This window comes from Leucopleurus acutus (genome assembly GCF_964270905.1).
Source record: "Leucopleurus acutus genome assembly, chromosome: 3".
NCBI lineage: Eukaryota > Metazoa > Chordata > Mammalia > Artiodactyla > Delphinidae > Leucopleurus > Leucopleurus acutus.
The window spans coordinates 168,757,104-168,778,330 of record NC_139145.1 but is presented as its reverse complement, the minus strand read 5'-3'; the positions used below and the strand labels follow the sequence as shown (position 1 = coordinate 168,778,330).

The window sequence follows — 21,227 nt, the reverse complement described above, 5'->3', positions numbered from 1 at the left end:
ACATCACTGTAAATACAAAGATTCAGAAAAAAAATCACAAGGAAGAGAATTGTGGGACCGCATTTATTCCACTCACTTTCTAAACTAACAGTCAAATGTAGGTTCTTCATGGAATGCTTTAAGATTTTAATATTTCATCTAATACAGATCCTCAGAATCCAAACTGCTTTGGTCTGAGATGGGGTCTGGGTGATATATATATTTTTCAAAGTCCCCAGATAATCCTAATATGCAGCCAGAACTAATAATCTCCTGGATTGTCAGGAAAAACAGACCTCCCCCAAAAGCTGTAGGAAATTATTCTTCTGCCCTTTTAGCGCTGAAGAACATCCAACCTTCCAAAAGCAGAGAAGTCTTTTAATGTGTAGTTAGCCTGGATCATCTGGGTAAAGACAGATTTTATAAATTAATATTTCATTAGTTGGGGTTAAAAGTAGTTTAATCATTATCACATGCTTCGCTAGTTTATATTTTTGTATAGCTTTATTTTATTATGTTAAGGTTTGTATCCATATTAAATGGGCCTTTCAGCTTTGTGCTAACTGGAAATTATATATATGTGAAATTATACACATGTATGTTTATAGTTACATGAATGTGAGTATATATTAGACATATATGTGTGTGTGTATATATATATACACATATATATATACATATGGAGAGAGAGAAGGAGATTTCATGGGATCATACTACTGAAATACGTCTTTCAGGCATCTTCTAGCTGTGTTCATGCTAATAGTCAGCAGTTCATTGTAGAAAAACCTTGTTTTATGCAAGGAAGAATGGAATATGGTGTGCTGTAGAGAAGGCGAGCTTAATATAACAGTAAACCGACCATCAACGGAACAGGTTATCAACTCCTTGTAAATGAAAAACCTGATCGATTTTCCTTGGCACACACTTCTTATTGTCCATGGAAATACTTGTAAAAGTTGTCCATGGTGTCATAGAATCATCACAAAGCTGGCTGGTCTTGTCTTGGCCTCCACACAAGAGGCTGTGGCATCTGATCACACAGGAGCGTGTTATGGGGTTCTCCCCAGAGGTCGTCTGCAGTCTCAGTCCAATGAAACGCTCTCCTTCAAGTAGTGATCGCGCCCAGCACATCTGGGGACACAGGGAACACTGAGGCTACTCAAGGAAAAATGCCACTAAATTATTTCCTAAATGGTGGAATTTATTTCAATGCTAACTTACAATGGAATGAGATAAACTATTTACATAAAGCTTAAGTACAAAAAATATAATACAATTTTTACTGTACCTAATCAGGATTCTCTTATTTTGTCCCCCAAATGTTGGCAGATAGAGATGAAGAGGGGGCTGGTATGGAAGGAAGCTTGGGGGACTGTTGGCAATACTCGGGATCATCCTTCATGAATTTATTATTCATAAAAGATGCAGAGGTTTGGGTTATAGAACCTGGCAACTCGCCAAGAGCAGGGAGTGAGCAGGACACTTTCACTTCGAGGATACCAGCTCAAAAATATGCCTGTTTTCCTCTGAGTTGAGGCTGGGAGCCCGTGAGAGTTGGTTTCTGCTGACTGGTTGGGAGACACCTGCCCGCCCCTTCCCTGAACTTATGACATTGATCCAGGGCAGCGGGCAATGGGCGCCCTGCCTGCACTGCCTCAGATGGTGTCTTAAATTCATTTTGAAAACAATGTATCTACCAGGTGTCATTAAACAACTTTTGTAGATATAGACCTGGACAGCTCTCAAGTGAGCATTTAAGACCAGTGAATTGATAAACAGAAAAAAATGAAGACCACTGGAAATCGGTATTACACATTTTTAACAACAAGGTTTCTAGTGAAACCTTGAAAGTCAAATGTAAGGGCTGAAAAACCCCCATCCCCCGTTGGTCCTGAGGAGGAATACCCAGAAATCCACAAGCATTCCAACAGTGCAACCAAAGCTCTGTTTTTCTCATTCCAATAAAGGGGAGACAGTGCTACCTCATTCTAAGAAAGCTCCATTATGATTAATATATATGGTCTTTTAAAAATTAATTTCAAGATCAGTAACTTTCTGTAAGTTTACCAAGGGTCAAGGTGGCTTCAGGAAAAGGTTCCATGAAAAAAAAAAAATGAAATAATCCCAAATAAGTTTATTTTGTATCACAAAACAGCAACAGCAAATTAACACAGAATGAGGCATTTAACATTTCATAACATCTTCAAAAGTCACATCAAGTGGCATAACACACAAATTTAGTTACACACTTTTGAAGAATCCTACGTTGGACCGAGTTTGTGCACTTCCCTTGCAGACAGTGTAGAATTTTGGTGGTGGATGTAGGTGCTTGTGTTGAAGGTTCATAGTGTGCTTTCTCCCAAAGTGCAGAAGTTCAAGTCTGATTTTGGCCAACAGTCATGGTACAGGGGAAAAGGAATCAAATTTAGCAGAGAAAACACTGTTAACTTTCTTAACCCAGACTAAGAATGAAAACTTTGTGAACTTATGAAGCAAGTTTGACATTGAGTTCAAACAAACAGCAGGCAATATTCTAGGTGGTTCTCATTCCACTCACCATATCTGTGCCAGTCATCACCAGCCTATGTCTAATTTTCCTGTATCTACACACTTGCCTGAAGACAGACAGTAACAAAACCCTCTAACTTCTATAGGCATCCTATTGACATTCCTACTACAGAACGAACGTTAAGGTGTTTTTTGGAAAATGTAAAATTAAAGTGATGTCAGTTTCTGGAAGGCTGGGTTCACCTAAATTCTGAACACATTGTGGCACCCATTCTGGCATCATAGCCGCAGTGCGGGTGGAAATCACATCTGACGATGATGTGCTTCTTGTTCATTTTCTATTCCTGAGTTCAAAGAGGCATATAAGAATGATTTTCTTCAAAGTATAGCCAATCAGTCCTCTGCTTTCAACCAATAATATCCAGATGAAATGATAAATCATTATCTTAAACAAGGCACTGGCAACTTTTAATAGGAAATTAAACCATCTGCACTTACTAATCAGGCTCTTTCTTAGTGACATGTTAGAGGATAGTTTGGATTTTCTGAAATCCAGATTTTGCTCTTCAGCTTGTATTTATCTAAAATGGGGATCATTTTGAACTATAATATTTGGGCCATTTTTGGCATTAAGTTGCCAAAAATCTGAGAAAGTACAGGATCGTGTTTGAACTGCTGGCCTCAGATTTCTGACTGATATGCAAGGGGTGGAATGAATTCTATTGCCCATCCAACACGTTAGTTTAACAAATACCATAGAGTGGTTTTCTATCTCAATTTTTCTCCCTTCTGGTCTTAAAGTATATTTCACTAGTTACTGTCATCATGGCAACAAAGTAAAACATGTTTGCCTGAATGAGAATTGGTACTGAATCATGGGAAACAAGCTTGATAGCTTTTTTTCTTTTCTATGGCAAAACTAATACGGTCTTTTGAAAATACTATATGAGACACCTTTCACTAGGAACAGTACATTCATGTCAGGCTCTGATTTTGGTTTTGATAATGCTCTTAGACCCTTTACAATGTGAACTTACATTTTCAAAAGAGAACAGGTCGCCATTCTTAACGCTTCTGAAACATGTACCAAATTTTTGATGATGCAACATATGATCATTAAAAAAATCCCACTTTGATCCATCTGCTACAAAAATAACTATAACACATCTTTAACATAAAACCGTAAAAAAGATTATGGAATAGTCATTTTAAAAATCCCTGCCAATGGTCCAACTTTACGTCTTGTTCATTACTTTTCAATTTCCAAAAGAGAAAATAAGCAAGGATGAAAGCAATATATTTTCTTGTGTTTTATCAGGTTATCAAAATGGATAACCAGAATGCATTGGTTCTGTATTTATAGAGTTACAAAACATCTTTAAATCAACTAATATTAATGACTTCAATAGGAGAGAACAGCAGAAATAAATTCCACAATGGCCACTGGTCTCCAAATATTTTATCTTACATGGTAATACACTTGAAATATTTGGCATTCCCTTTTGTACATTTCTCAGGCCAAGATGAATGTTCTCCCACTTCACACCCATTGATCAGAATGGCTTTCTAGTGTCTGATAATAGTTAAGGATAGGTAATCAGAGGTAATCAATTTTGGTAATGTCATGTCAACATGAATCACCAAGCCAACATAAATTACCATGAAATGATAGAAACAGTAGAAGGAATAAATGTGCTGGGCATGGCCAATGAGATCTGTGTACTCCAATTTGCATCATCTTAAAAAATAAGAGCAGAGAGTTTGCATATGAGTAGATTTAAGGTTAGTGTTTTAATTCCCTGCCTTCACGGACAAGGATTATTGGAGCTGTGAGATTTAAGCACAGCCCTGCCACATGGAGAGCAGACTCAGTGCTTGGCATCCACTACTGCTACCCTACCTGTTGCCTCTGGATAGATGTTCCAGAGTCACTTTCTGAAACAGAAAGACAGAATTAAATATAGTTACCCCAAAATGCCACACATAAGAAAACTCCACTGAAATATAAAAGACACCCTGGGGCTAAGGAAATTTGATGCCCGCAGGGCTAAGTCAATGCTGAAAGTGGTTTGACAGTGTTGGGGTAATGGACATGATTGATTCTAAAAGTTAGGGAAATCTCATAAAGGGGCACTGGGATATTTGTAAATTCAGACACTAAGGAGGCTGCACCTCCAATGTGCATTAAGGACGTGTTTATACAAAATGACTAGCTGAACGCAGACCTGATATATTTTTTAATAAAATCTCCTCTGATCTGTGGTTACACAAACAGCATCCCTTCAGGTAGCCCCTGGGATTCCCCTGCTGAGACTTTGTCCGTAACTTGAAAGGCATCTGACTCATGAACTCTACCAAAGTCTCCAGTGGGAACTCTCACCACACAGGCTTTGATTCTCATTAATTTCACCCTTTTGCAAATAAATAAGGAAATAGAGGCACCTTCGCCTGCACTCTGGGCAGTTGATCCCGCAAGATCCAGGGATCAGCCCACAGGACTGCGCAAGCGGATCGTGGGTCTCCACCTGGGAATGTCCAGGACACTCGGCTGGGAGGGACCAGGTACCCTTCTTTTCAAGGTCACCTTCTCCCACATTCACTTCCTTTCTCTTTGCATCACTGGTGAGTCAATGGGGCCAGACCCGTGGCTCACGCCGTTCCCATGGGCTGAACCCTCCTGGGGATAGAGGCTTCTTCACGGCAGGGGGCCCTCACGTCCACTCGCCCTTTATTCCTCTCAGTTCCTTTAAAATATCTGCCCACCCTTGACACACACAGGGAACCCTCTTTTTTCCCAGTATTAATGCTGATTCTAGTCAGAATCTATAGGCTTAGTGAAATGTCTCTGAAGGAGCAGGGAAGTTCAGAACCTCCCATAAGCTTCCAGGGACAGCAGCACAGAAACATGCCTAAAGCGAGTCAGACAACTGGGTAAGGAAACACCCAAGTCTGGGGATGCTGGGTCTTCACGCAACAGAGGCTGATCCTGTGCCCCCCAGAGCACCTCAGAATTCACAGGAGTCCATCTCATTCAGGGTGACAAAGTCCTCAGTGTCATCAAAGCCATCATCTTCAGAGCTATTTGGGGAAGGCCACCCGCTATGCAGCGAGCAGGGACTCTGTGGCACTGCAGGGTTGATATTAACAGTGACTAGTCTAGCCTAGAGAAAGCACTGAGCACGGGGAATCACTTCCAAAGAATTTAAATGTGAGATTAAAGCCAGTTTCCTAATGAAAACCAGCCAAACTTCAATTGTACCCAGAAATAACCCTAGAAATTAAACTGTGATTAATGTCATTTGATGTTAGGCTCAGAGAGATGCAATTTAAAAATATTAGTCTCTATCTGTACCGCTTGTACCAGACGAAAGGAAGGAAGGAAGGAAGGAAAGAAGGGAGGGAGGGAAAAGATAAAGAGAATGAAGAAATCACACAGTAATTTAAAAGGTGACAAGTGCTGGCAGGAATCCCAACCATCCCAGCCTAAGGAAGAGGTGCTTTATGAAGGTTCCAGCAGAAGTGGTAGGTACCAATGTGAAAGCCCATCACATGGCGACTTGATGAGGGCTACGGAGGGGAAGCATAAACACATAAGTAACAGCTCTACACTGATGGGAAAACAAAAGTTATTCCATAGATTCTTAAAATACTTGGATTATAGCTAAAACTAAACAAACTGATATCCTGTTAAGTAAGAAGGCAGGATGGAGGGAGGGAAGGAGGACGAGAGAGAGAGAGGAGAACAATTTTCTTTTGAATAGAGTGTCAGGGAACAAAAATGAGTGAATTTCTTTGCAGTGATAATTGTAAAGATTTATGTAATCAACAACATGAAAATTCCGTTGTAGGGAAGGGTGGTTTCCCTAGTCATTGCACAAGATTGATTAAAGACCAACTTTGATGTCATTTGGGAAGCATTTCCCATCAAGTCCAGTGATACTTCTTTGAAATATCAGTATCCTCTTTCCTAGGGGAAAGAGAATGAACTTTTAAGCTTTGAAAATATTGCGGGGGAGGAATTAAAAAACCGGCTAAAATACGCTACACAAATGAGGACATTTTTCTTATAGGAAAGTGTTGAGACAGGTTGAAGCATCCAATGAAAATCCAACCCAAGGAAAATTAGAAAACTATCTGGCTAAATTTCACTTCCTAAGTGTGGACTTTGCGTAGAAACAGAGCAATCTCATACAGCATACAAGGAATACGGGAGATGTAGCATGAACTTCCCACTGGAAAGACCCGGAAAATCATTCATTTGAAATCTATCAGACCTCCCAGAGCCCAACTGCAATTTAGATTTTAATTTTAGTAGAGCCGTTTCTGAAAATTTGGGCATATAAGAATATTTTGAACTCATCAACATTCATTACTAAACATAGGATTTTTTTATATCTTTAAATTGGATAGGGTGAAAACCTAACCAACCTGTGTAGGCTAAAAGTCTGTGTCCCTCAATGCCCACACTGTAAGTTTTCCCAGATCTGAAGTTTCATTTATCAATAAGAACATGTCTTTATGTCCACCCAGGCCTTTATCATGACACCCAGAGGCATAAAATGAATCATTTCAATCTTGTTCTTACTTTCAATAATTATTCAACCAACTGCCATATGTTATACATCAGTTTTTTGCGAGTAATCTACCCTGTTTTTTTTTTTTTTTCTCCTGGGGACCCCTCTGGATAGTATCATAACATCCTGAAACGCTTATGAATGATCGAAGCTCAGAACCATGGAACCATTAAAATCCTTACTTGACAACACCCTGACTTCTCAAGGTACTTCTTGAAATGCTGCTGCCCCCATGCCGGGAGAAGTGGGAGTGGATGGATGGCAAAGCAGCACTGAGATCAAAAACAAGAGGCACCAGAGCTGAACATCTCCTCACCTGAACTAGAGGAAGCAAATGACAGCTTGGTACTTGGGGAGCACTTCAATATGTACAACAACAAGCTGCAGAAAGCCAGCTTTACACATCATTAATGCTCTTGGTAGGGGCTGATGGCCATACATTAGTTCTATCAGGGAGACAGAAAATAAAAAATTTGCTTTTCATTAAATGTCAGGTTTTTCAATACTTTCTGTAACAAGGAAAATAAAAAAAGTTGTCTTCAATTATATTTCAGTCCTTTCAATACTTTCTTCATCAGTATCATGAATGTTCAAGATTTTTCTTTGCAGAGAGAGGGGAGGTGTAGAGTCTGTTATCCAAATGCTAAACAAATGGTTATTTTACAGAGTGGTTCTTTAGGATGTTACTGTGGACCAGACAGGTGGGCTACCAGGCCGATGTGCGACAAGGAGCTCCCTGAAATGCCATGAAATCCACAAGTCAGAATAAGGCGAGCTTCACGACAGCATGTAGAACACGTTCCCCCTTCATCGTGTCTGTACCTCTGCTCTTTACACTCACCTACCCCAGGGACCATACAGTAATGGCAGCAAGACCAAGGGTAGAGCATCTCACACCTCATACCATCACCTTTGCAGATATAAGCCAGGTTGAATCCCTGGGTGACCTCAGGCAAGAAGCATTCCAAGTCCAAACACACACAGTATCATTCAGATTGAGAAGATGGAGATCCATGGTGAGTCACTGTATGGCCACATTCAGATTCTTCATTTTATCAATACTATAAACGGTGCGGAGGTGGGGAGGCTCTCATATAAAGTGCCTAATTTCTTGAATTAAAACATCATGAAGATTTACGCTCAAGGTCAAGAAGATGTTCACATTTCTAAAGACCCCTTCCATTGTGGGTGGTACAGTTATGAAAAAGCTCAAGAAAACAACTGACTTGCTAGAAAAATGGACTGAACACAATTAAAAAAACCCTGCACACCATGGCTCATTAAACAATGATCAAGAATTGTAGACCAGATTTTCACGATTAGATTTTTGTTGCTTTTAAGAATGTGTCTTTTTGGCAGCAATGGGACACTAGTGGCTTGAAATGCACTTGAGATGTACCCAAACTCCATCTCTGAAGTCTTGGAGACATGGGCAGTCATGGAGCACAGGCCTTGAGGAACTGGGGCAGTTACAGGAAGCCAAAAATAGAAGAACTCTTAGTACTCATCATAGTTATTGAGATCTGTAAAGTAGGCATTAGAATAGGTCTTCCCAGTGAGATGTGGGTTAAAGTATTTGTTTCTTTCCTCTAAGATCAAGTTGTTCTTGTTAAATGCCTGTAAAAAATGAAATAGAAGATTTAGAAATATTCAGTAAGTAGTATTTCAGAAAGAGAATATAGTTAGGAGACAATTACAGTTGACCCTTGAACAATGTGAGTGTTAGGGGCACTGACCCTCCTCGAAGTGGAAAACCAGAGTATAACTTATAGTCTTCCCTCCAGATCCGTGGTTCCTCCATATCTGAGGTTCCCCTGTACCCTCAGTGCTGCATCCTGGATACAACCAACCTCTGATCGTGTAGTACTGTAGTATTTAATACAGTAAGTCCCTACATACGAACCTTCAAGTTGCGAACTTTCAAAGATGCAAACATGCATTCCCGTGTCCAATCACATAAGTTAGTTCACGTGTCTGGCGTACATTGTCACATGTGTGCATCCTCTACAAGTGGTTGTGCTTTTGTGTACTTTACTGTACAGTACTGTATAGAGTACAGTGGTACATCTTTATTTCTTGCCTGTTCACTCGATGCCAGCCCCTGGATGCCAGCTGTTGTACTGTACTACTGTACTTTTCAAGGTACTATACTGTAAGATTCAAGTATTTTCTTTACGTTTTGTGTTTGTTTGTTTTTTATGTATTATTTGTGTGAAAAGTATTATAAACCTATTATAGTACAGTACTATATAGCCGATTGTGTTACTTGGGTACCTAGGCTAACATTGTTGGACTTTCGAACAAACTGGACTTACGAAGCACTCTCAGAACAGAACTCGTTCGTATGTAGGGGACTTACTGTATTGAAAAAATCTGCATATAAGTAGACCCGCACAGTTCAGTATTGTTCAAGAGCCCACTGTATGTGGAATTCAAGCTCTCTCCTAAGCCTCCATTCTTTTAAGATGTGTTTTCTCACTTCTCACTTGCTTCCTCACATCATTTGCTGAGGACTTGCCTGGTAACTAGAATGAGGCTGGTAGGCTTTTAGACCAGACTGCTTCTGAGCTTTACTCAGAAAGTCTACTTTTGAACTTTAGTCAGGAAGTTTCCAAGTGTTAGAAAACCTAAATCAAAATCTCCCAGAAACCTAAAACTCTAGTGATTTCAAATTCATAAATGCTTTGAATATTACCACTTATAACTGGATAGGTGTTTAAGCAGCTTTTGGATTGTCATTGGTAAGAGATTTTGAAGGAAAATATTTAAATAAATGCACGGGATTCTTAGTTTCTCTTCATTTTCTACACTTGTTGGAAGGTGACTACTGTGGCCATTTCTGACACAGATGCTCTTCCTCATTAACAGTCATGAAAGTTACCCGTACTTTTAAAGAGCTGAACTGTCTGAGAAAGAGGGTAACTTTTAAGAGGACCAAAATAAAGATGTGAGGTCGTAGGCATGTCCAAATGCCCAGGACTCGTCTGGGCAAGGAGTCAGAAGAAAGTTCTAGAAAGATTCATTAGAGACTAGGCAGCAGTACTTTGCCTTCAGAGCAGCCAGGTTTCTGATGAAGTGCCTACTGGGTCTTCAGGGAGAACAGAAGACCAGCTAAATTATCTTCTGATGCTTGAAGCAGTAGTCACCACAGATAAGCTGATGGGATGGGATCACGTTGAGAGGGGCCGCTTTCTTGGGTCCTGGAGGTTTCTTCTTGAAGAGTCTTGGTTCTGAGAGGGTGTGTGGGGCGTGTTATTAATTCCTGGTGCTTCACTTCCTGGCTCTGTTATCTGATCAGTATAAGGTGCTGATGGACTCTGGATCCTGCTGTAAGTAAGACCCATGAGTAGAAGTGAATTGGCTCCGTCTCTGTGCATGTGGGTGCCTCATGGCGGGGGTGGGGAGGGCAAGTGTGAACACTGCAGCTCCCAGCACATGAGACCTTCCAACCAGTGGCAGTTGTAAGGGCTGAAGATATTCCGTACTCCCACATGGGAAGGAAACTGAATTTCAAAGGAAACCATCATAGCAGAGAGAGGGCATCAAATACTCCCTAAGAATATTAAGGGGAACCACCAACTTAACAGGAATATCAAAATTTAGGTAACTTAATGAAATATTGCCATTTGCAGCAACATGGATGGACCTAGAGATTATCATACTGAGTGAAGTAAGTCAGACAAAGACAAATATCATATGATATCACTTATATCTGGAATCTAAGAAACAGTACAAATGAACTTATTTACAAAACAGAAATAGACTCACAGACATAGAAAACAAACTTACAGTTACCAAAGAGGAAAGGTGGGGGAGGGATAAATGAGGAGTATGGGATTAATAGATACACACCATTATATATAAAATAAAAAGCAAGGATTTACTGTATAGCACAGGGAACTAGATTCAGTATCTTGTAATAACCTATAATGAAAAAGAGTCAGAAAAGAATATGTATGTATAACTGAATCACTTTGCTGTACACCAGAAATGAGCACAGTATTGTAAATCAACTATACTGTAATAGAAGAACAAAAGAGAAAAAAAACAAGAAAAAAAATGAAAGTAACTTAGCTCATGAGAACTCCCTGCATTCATGTGGGTGGTAGGGGAGGTTGGGTGCAGTAACAAGAGCCTGTGATGTCTTTCCAGCCACATTCCTGACCTCTTGTGTAGACACAGTAAGAACAACAGCCACTATTTGCTGGATGCTGGGCTTCATGTACCTTAGTCCATTTAAACCTCACAACAATGATACAGGAGTACATAGTGTTAACCCATTTTAAAGATGGAGAAACTGAGGTTCAAAGAAGTAAGTAACTTGTACTCTGAACCAGGATGCAAAATGCCTCAAATAAAAACCACTTTTATTTTGCCAGGCAGTGTTCAAGGCATTGTGTCTAATTTACCTCACTTTATTCTCATTATCTCCAATTCACCAAGAAAAAAAATGGAGGCTCAGTTAGTATGAATACCTGGGAGAAGTCTATCTGGCTGGTAAGTGACTCATAAACCTAGATCTGTCAGGCTCACCCCTTTTCACCTTTTCTTCCTTAGAACAAGAAGGAGACTTGTCATTCACTCTAAATTTCTGGGTGAAACACTGGGTTATTAATCACCCACTCAGGAAATTTAACACAATGCATCACCTCCCCCCACCAATTGCACCAGCATCAACATTACACAGAATTGAAGAAGCTTCATTAAGCTTCAAAGTTATTAGAAGATAGTCTTTATAATAATGTAACAGTTGTTCTCAGGATGCCATCCTGGGGATTCCTGTAATGGACCTGTACATGGACATGTATATCTGATTGACCAAACCCCATCCTCATTTCACTGCTCAGCATGTGCAGTTCCTCAGCACGGAGCTCTTCTCTTTGGTGGGACTTCTCTTCGGGTACTGAGGCACAGTGGAGGCAGATCTGGATGGTGACCAATCACTCGATAGTTTCCAGCATTTTATTTGTTGCCATTTCCATGTCCCATTTTTAACCTACTTCCCAATATGAGATGCCACCTTTTCACAGGAACAGCGAAGCTTAAAAGGCATGTCAGAAAATGCTTGCTTGCTCCCTTTGTAGCTGTTGAGATGTCTGCCATGTGGCTGACAGGGTCCTGGTGCTCCGGCCGGGTGTCAGGCCTGAGCCTCGGAGGTGGGAGAGACAATTTCAGGACACTAGACCACCAGAGACCTCCTGGCCCCATGTAATATCAATTGGTGAAAGCTCTCCCAGAGATCTTCATCTCAACGTTAAGACCCAGCTCCACTCAACGACCAGCAAGCTATAGTGCTGGACACCTTATGCCAAACAACTACCAAGACAGGAACACAACACCACCCATTAGCAGAGGAGCTACCTAAAGTCATAATAAGTTCACAGACACCCCAAAACACACCACTGGATGCGGTCCTGCCCACCAGAAAGCCAAGATCCAGCCTCATCCACCAGAACACAGGCACCAGTCCCCTTGATCAGGAAGCCTACACAAGCCACTGAACCAACCTCACCCACTGGGAGCACACACGAAAAACAATTGGAAATACGAACCTGCAGCCTGCGAAAAGGAGACCCCAAACACAGTAGGTTAAGTAAAATGAGAAGACAGAGAAACACACAGCAGATGAAGGAGCAAGGTAAAAACCCACCAGACCAAACAAACGAAGAGGAAATAGGCAGTCTACCTGAAAAAGAATTCAGAGTAATGACAGTAAAGATGATCCAAAATCTTGGAAATAAAATGGAGAAAATAGAAGAAACATTTAACAAGGACCTAGAAGAACTAAAAAGCAAACAAACAATAATGAACAGCACAATAAATGAAATTAAAAATTCTCTAGAAGGAATCAATAGCAGAATAACTGAGGCAGAAGAACAGATAAGTGACCTGGAAGATAAACTAGTGTAAATAACTACCACAGAGCAGAATAAAGAAAAAAGAATGAAAAGAATTGAGGACAGTCTCAGAGACCTCTGGGAAAACATTAAACGCACCAACATTTGAATTATAGGGGTCCCAGAAGAAGAGGAGAAAAAAAAAGGGACTGAGAAAATATTTGAAGAGATTATAGTTGAAAACTTCCCTAATATGAGAAAGGAAATAGTAAATCAAGTCCAGGAAGCACAGAGAATCCCATACAGGATAAATACAAGGAGAAATACGCCAAGACACATATTAATCAAACTGTCAAAAATTAAATACAAAGAAAGCATATTAAAAGCAGCAAGGGAAAAGTAACAAGTAACATACAAGGGAATCCCCATAAGGTTAACAGATGATCTTTCAGCAGAAACTCTGCAAGTCAGAAGGGAATGGCAGGACATATTTAAAGTGATGAAAGGGAAAAACCTACAACCAAGATTACTCTTCCCAGCAAGGATCTCATTCAGATTCAACAGAGAAATTAAAATCTTTACAGACAAGCAAAAGCTAAGAGAATTCAGCACCACCAAGCCAGCTTTACAACAAATGCTAAAGGAACTTCTCTAGGCAGGAAACACAAGAGAAGGAAAAGACCTACAAAAACAAACCCAAAACAATTAAGAAAATGGTAATAGGAACATACATATCGATAACTACCTTAAATGTAAATGGATTAAATGCTCCAACCAAAAGACATAGACTGGCTGAATGGATACAAAAACAAGGCCTATAAGACACTGATGAAAGAAATTAAAGATGATACAAACAGATGGAAAGTTATACCATGTTTTTGGATTGGAAGAATCAACATTGTGAAAATGACTATACTACCCAAAGCAATCTACAGATTCAATATAATCCCTTTCAAACTACCAATGGCATTTTTCACAAAACTAGAACAAAAAATATCACAATTTGTATGGAGACACAAAAGACCCCAAACAGTTAAAGCAATCTTGAGAAAGAAAAACGGAGCTGGAGGAAACAGACGCCCTTACTCCAGACTATACTACAAAGCTACAGTAATCAAGACAGTATGGTACTGGCACAAAATCAGAAATATAGATCAATGGAACAGGATAGAAAGCCCAGAGATAAACCCACGCACATATGGTCACCTTATCTTTGATGAAGGTAGCAAGAATATACAATGGAGAAAAGACAGCCTCTTCAATAAGTGATGTTGGGAAAACAGGACAGCTACATGTAAAAGAATGAAATTAGAATACTCCCTAACACCATACACAAAAATAAACTCAAAATGGATTAAAGACCTAAATGTAAGACCAGACACTATAAAACTCTTAGGGGGAAAACATAGGCAGAACACTCTATGACATAAATCACAGCAAGATCCTTTTTGACCCACCTCCTAGAGAAATGGAAATAAAAATAAACAAATGGGACCTAATGAAACGTAAAAGCTTTCACACAGCAAAGGAAAACATAAACAAGATGAAAAGACAACCCTCAGAATGGGAGAAAATATTTGCAAATGAAGCAACTGGCAAAAGATTAATCTCCAAAATATGCAAGCAGCTCATGCAGCTCAATATGAAAAAACCAAACAATAATCCCAAAATGGGCAGAAGACCTAAATAAATATTTCTCCAAAGAAGATATACAGATTGCCAACAAACACATGATAGGATGCTCAACATCACTAAACATTAGAGAAATGCAAATCAAAGCTACATTGAGGTGTCACCTCACACGAGTCAGAATGGCCATCATCAAAAAATCTACAAACAATAAATGCTGGAGAGGGTGTGGAGAAAAGGGAGCCCTCTTGCACTGTTGGTGGGAATGTAAATTGATGCAGCCACTATGGAGAACGGTATGGAGGGTCCTTAAAAGACTAAAAATAGAACTACCATGCGACTCAGCAACCCCAGTACTGGGCATATACCCTGAGAAAACCATAATTCAAAAAGAGTCATGTAGGGGGCTTCCCTGGTAGCACAGTGGTTGAGAGTCCGCCTGCCGATGCAGGGGACATGGGTTCGTGCCCCAGTCCGGGAAGATCCCACATGCCGCAGAGCGGCTGGGCCCATGAGCCATGGCCGCTGAGCCTGTGCGTCCGGAGCCTGTGCTCCGCAGAGGGAGAGGCCACAACAGTGAGAGGCCTGTGTACTGCAAAAAAAAAAAAAAAAGAGTCATGTACCACAATGTTCATTGCAGCTCTATATACAATAGCCAGGACATGGAAGCAACCTACGTGTCCATCGACAGATGAATGGATAAAGAAGATGTGGCACATATATACGATGGAATATTACTCAGCCATCAAAAGAAACAAAACTGAGTTATTTGTTGTGAGGTGGATGGACCTAGAGACTGTCATACAGAGTGAAGTAAGTCACAAAGAGAAAAACAAATACCATATGCTAACATATATATGGAATCTAAAAATAAAAAGGTTCTGAAGAACCTAGCGGTAGGACACGAATAAAGACGCAGATGTAGATAATGGACTTGAGGACATGGGGAGGGGGGAGGGTAAGCTGGGACAAAGTCAGAGAGTGGCATAGACATATATACACTACCAAATGTAAAATAGATAGCTAGTGGGAAGCAGCCGCATAGCATAGGGAGATCAGCTCGGTGCTTTGTGTCCACCTAGAGGGGGGAAATAGGGAGGGTGGGAGGGAGATGCAAGAGGGAGGAGATATGGGGATATATGTATACATATATACAATTATACCCCAATAAAGATGTTAAAAATAAATAAATAAATAAATAAGGCAGGTCATCCAAAGAATTTGAAGAATAGATACATGTATATGTATAACTGAATCACTTTGCTGTGCACCTGAAACTAACACAATGTTGTTAATCAGGTATGCTTCAATATAAAATAAAAAAAATAAGAGGAGCCACTTACCTTGTCCCCCACCCTGTCACCTATGCCACCACCACTGAGCTTTGCCATCAGGGTCCACCTGCCTTCTCTGCACACCTGGCTGCAGCGGAGGCTGCTGACCCCTTACCTTGATGGCCTCCACCGAGTCATACTTGTCCAGTTTGTTGATGTGGTTAGTTATGCTGGTGTTGAGAGGGGCGGGTGCAACGGGGTGGATGACGGTGGCATCGTGGGACTGCTGCTGGTACCGCTGGCAGTAGGTGTAGACAAGCAGCGTAAGAAGGCAGCCCAGGATGGAGCTGCTGAGCCCCACGGCGATCATGTGGAACAAGTTGAACTCTGGGAAGACAACGTCAAAAGTGAGGCCACCCTGGAAAAGGACACGCTCCTCCCCAGCTCAGTGGGCTCAGAGAAAAAGAGAAGGACGCCATGGAAAGCTCCACACTCCTTCTAAAACTCAGGAAATCATGGGGCCTTCCTTTGAAATGTCGTGGCTGCCAAGACACTTCTCTGCAGCGAACTCAGTGTAGTTTAAGTCAACGCTCTTATGGATTATAACCACCGTATAATATGGTGATCTTTTAAAGATCACCAAATACGCTAGCAGAGACACTTTTTTCTTTAAAGGCTTGTAAGAGACCGTTCTTCTGTTTCAAGTGCAGCATGATCTGTGGTCTGGGGGGTTTCTAGGGAACATGTTTTCCGTTTTCCTGAACAGGCTGAGTCCCTGCTTGCAGCCTGGCTGTGTCCCGGGAACAAAGCAAGGATGTATCTAGTACTTCCAATCACTGCTCACCTGCAAGCCCGACTATTTCCCCCTCCTTTATCATTTCATTTTATTTAAAAATGTGTTCTGATTTTATCGTTCTTATGTTTTCCATTACGTTTTTTGGAATATGAAGATACACATATTGTATAACATTTGATTGCATGAAAATAAAAGTGCAAAAGGATATACAAGAATAAATCTTGTTTTCTTTCTGAGAGGAAACCACTGTCACCACCTTCTCCTGTGCTCTTCCAGAGACACTCTGCACACTTGCATGCTATGTCTGCGTGTTGTAAACATTATCCTGGGTACCATTTTTTCACTCACATTGTATTTTGGAGACCTTTTAAAGAAAATGGCTTACTCCAAAGAAACAAAGGATTTGTGTCAAAGGAATATGATCTATTAGTGGTCATGAAATGACCCTCTTTTTTTAAAGTGTTTTTTCTATCTAATAGCATCTTTAAGTAATTTTCTTTGAGTTATAAATACACAGTGTTGAATAAACAAGCTGACATGGACTCATGTCTCTAAGACAGGATTGGTTTGAGTGACATCAAGGTAGCTTAACCAAGAACTGCTTAATCTCTGACAGAGAGCAACAAAAGAAAAAAAGATATTCATTGTGTGTTGGTAAAACACCTTACAATCAAAATTTTAAGCCTTTCAGGGAATAAAGACAACATCTGAGCCATGACCATGAAGCTGAGATTACTGAAAATCAGGTAAAACAAAACAGGACCTCAATTTTTCTATGCTGTGTTGGCACCGTATAGCTAACCAGTTGCCTAAGGGTTCTTGGCCCTATGTCTCCACTGCACATCCTGGGGATCTGGCTTTTCTTCCAAGGTGTCCCCTTCATGCACCACCAGAGGGCTGAGAGACACCCTTGCTCTCCCTGCACCCAAATGGGACCACTGAAGATGCCTGCTGGGCACCCCTGTGGATGCTGGGTGAGACTGCTGGGCCACGTGGGGAGGTCCCCAGGGATCTTGGGGAGAGAAGACCCGTGAGTTTGTCTACTACACCCAGGTTCTGGGATGTTTTCTCCTTAAACACCTGGGATCCTCCCGAGGACTCTCTGAGCTGTCCTCGCCTCACCTGGGATCCACAGCACAGGTGGAACATCCTTCATCCGTCCCTAAACCCTCTAAGCTTCTCCCTTTAAGCTGTGCCCCTTTGCTGTTCCTGGACACTGTTTTTCGGGGCCCTGGGCCCTGGGATGTAGATTCGCTCCAGGAGGTGGATGAACACCGCGCGGAGAGGCAGCCTCGTCCTCTGTTCTCTGTGAACCGGAACCAACGTACTCCACCCATGCTGAGTCTCCAAACAGGTGACTCCTAACACGCGCCTCAGGTGTCTTCAGCACCTGGAGCTGGATAATCCAGGAGGACGTTACTAGAACATTCCACAGATATCACCCACTCCCTGACATCCACCTCAATTTTTCACTTCTTGATTATCCTGTCACTGGTTTAACAAAGTGAAAGGAATCGCTAAATCTTTGGCTGTTCCTGATTTTGTCTGAAGACTCTAGGGCTGAACCTGGGACAGCTGGATAAAGCATCCAGGGGCCATTCTACCCGCAACCGCTAGAAGCTTCTACTCTAACCCTGAAGTTGCCCTCAAGATAAGCAAGAGTGATTTCATACCTGTTGTCATCTCTCGATACTTTAGCCGTTTGGACCCCCCAGGGTCAAGGCAGCATATGAATAAAAGTACTTCTGCTGCACTGATAAAATAATATATAGAAGATGTATGGCTCTCTCCCTATGCAGGTACTTTGTTATTGTCAAATGAATCATTCCTGCAGGTGCCTGGGGAAGGCTGGGGCCAGCCGACATCTTTATGATGATTATACAGTCTTTGTGTCTCATGCAACTAAAAATAGCTAAGTTGGAGCATTTCCATAGGCCTACATTTTTTCTGCATAAGTGAAAAATCAAGCCTATTAAACCTCTTGAATCTGCTTAGCATGGCTCTTTGCTTTGAATTCAATGCTTTTTGCTGTTGATTTTGGTCAGTAAAGCTAGAATAGAAACCAACTACCCAGCGATTCAACTGGCTGATTTTCTGTGCAAAGTTTGATTCTCCTCAACAAACTGAAAAAAGCATCCCCAAACATCCTTGCTAGGTGACTGTTTTTACCTCTCAGCCCCACAACTAGCCCCATCGGACCTCTTACCCACCTACTCTGCTGTGTCAACGTCAGCAGCCTAAGATCTAAACGATTGGTTCTGAATATTATAGAGTCATTCAAGTGTCTGTGATTGAATCAATAGCACCTCAAGGCTTGATCTGGTGCAGTCTTTGGAACAGCTGGTTCAGACACGCAGAAGCTGCCTTTTAGGATGCAAGTGAGCCTTCGGCACCCTGTCCTCCCGGGTGCTCAAGGCCTTGGCAGGACTCCCGTATCTGAACCCTGAGAAGGTTGGCAGAGGAAAGTGGTTTTTGAACTTGTGTTAGGCCTGGAGGGCATGCTGGCTGCCCCCAGGGTCTGCCTTGACCTCCCTCAGGGCAGGAACACTCTCTACAAGCTCTGCTCCAGTGGTGACCCCGGGTGTTGTCCAAGAGTGTCGCCTGGCCGGGGCTGCTGTGGCTGCATACCCCAGATACCCTCCTCTGGGACACTCTGCACCGGGCCCCTTTTCCCGTGGTGCTCCGGGCTGAAAGCTCACGCTGGGATCCCCTTGCCCAGATCCAAAGCTGGCTTCGCTTAGACTGTTTGTGTGAACCTCATCTCTGACCCTCATGATCCCTATTTATAAAATACAGATAAAAAGACGTGGCTGCTCTCCCTTTCCTACAATTCCCCAAACAAAAATTTCTCTGAAAACTGATTTTTCATCACTCACCTGGCAGCGAAGCCTGACCTGACCTGATCATTTGCTGCAGAACCAGGATGATTGGCAGCTTCACTTCACCTACATTGCACGGCAACGTCATTAAAGAGGTTGGTTACGGAGTGCGACCCCCAGACCTCGCCGTGTCATACCTTATATGACCCGTATTACCCATATATAATCTGAAGAATGCTGACTTCCAAACCCTGCTCTACCTCCAAAGGTTTTACATAAAGAACAGTGGGCTGTGGCACCCACGCGAATGCTCTTTGTGAGGAGGAAATAGGATACCTCTACGGTGTCTGGCACACAGTGACTGCTGACCTAAAAATACTACAGCTATAATTCTTTTTATGTGAACAAGCCAACATTCATCTTGCGGCCGGATCCCCAAGTAGTGGCTCACTGAACTGACCCAGTCAGACACCAGACACTGCCCTTCTCAGGCACAGGGCTCTCTTGGGATATGACTTTTGGTTCCAGAGGGGCTGGGGCTGTTTGAGTCCCTGCTGTAAGCTCAACACCCCTCACAAAACTGACACAGAGCAGGTGCTCAGGAAAGATGATTGAACAAATGGATTAACAGATGGCTGACTAAACAGATAGAGCGTCACAGATAGCAGATTCTTAACCAGTGTAGTTAATAAATAAGTACATTCCTAAAACACACCGATGAAAATCCAGATTCCTTCTGAGTGTGAGAGACCAAAGCCCGTTGGGCTGAGCTGCCTGGGACCTCCCGCTGGAATGGATTATGTTAGAAATGGTTAGGAATAGTCATCAGCTGCACACATGAAGATGCTGGTCTTGTGTGTGGTTTTTGGCTCTGACACCAAAGGTGGACCAGGGCTGGGCTCTGATCAATGGACAGCCAGTCCCTCCCATCCAAACAGGATAGAACTAGATGGGAAAGTCCAAAAGCATTATGGATTTGACCCAGAGAATGTGATTTCTGTCATTCAGGGTTGCAGGAAGTTAGAAAAATATCTCTGGAGATATAGGTATAGCCTTTTGCCCATAATAAAATTCTGACATTTTATCATTTCAGCAGTTTGGAGATCTGAGGCTGGTTTCTATGGATTTGCACTATACATATAAAGAAAATGGTTGAATTCTGTTTTACTCATAGGAAATCTAACTGGAGCTAATACCCAGATCACTGGGCCATACAGCTTATGTCCACTAGACTCACCTGAAGGGCTTATTAAGCCAGAGTGCTGGGCCCCTCTCAGGGAGGTTCTGACTCTGTAGATGGTGGTGCAGCCTGAGAATCTGCATTTCTATCAAGTTCCCAGGTGATACTGATGATGCTGGTCTAAGGACCCCCTGAGAACCACTGATCCAGATGTCAAATATGGACTCCTTAGCATTTCTACTGCCAAAATATAAGGTGTTTGGATTCAGGAGTTTCTCCAGTTTTATTTTATTTTTTTCTTGGCCAGTAGCTGAAACATCATATGAAACATATGGCAAGAGAAATGACTGGAAAATACATGAAATTAATTAAGAAAAAGAACTTACCTCCACACCTTTTCTCTTCTACGCTGCTGGATCTTGCCACAGATACTTCTGGAAAAACAAAGTTTAATCACAATGTATAAATGGTGTAGGGAAGGAAGATCACATTAATGATTCATTTATGAAATGTCTAATGATTTTGAGTTTTATGTGAGTCAGTTTCCAAAAGCCTGATTAATTGTTTTTAAAAACATATTTCTTTCTTTTTTTTTTCTTAACCAACCGGAGATGTATTTGGTCAAGGTCAC

The 21,227-nt window shown here is 41.6% G+C and overlaps 1 protein-coding gene across 1 annotated transcript in view; it reads right to left on the bottom strand.

The window, feature by feature from the left end:
• Positions 1–8,558: 8,558 nt before the first annotated feature.
• The window catches only part of SEMA5A (semaphorin 5A), a gene marked incomplete at its 3' end in the record, with an annotated part of 473,237 nt that continues 460,568 nt past the window's right edge, over positions 8,559–21,227 (bottom strand). The window contains exons 20-22 of the mRNA XM_082836606.1: positions 20,983–21,030; positions 15,977–16,188; positions 8,559–8,678 (exon numbers count right to left, since the gene is read on the bottom strand). Of these exons, the coding sequence (XP_082692732.1) occupies positions 8,559–8,678; positions 15,977–16,188; positions 20,983–21,030 (380 nt within the window). The remainder of the gene's footprint in view (positions 8,679–15,976; positions 16,189–20,982; positions 21,031–21,227) is intronic.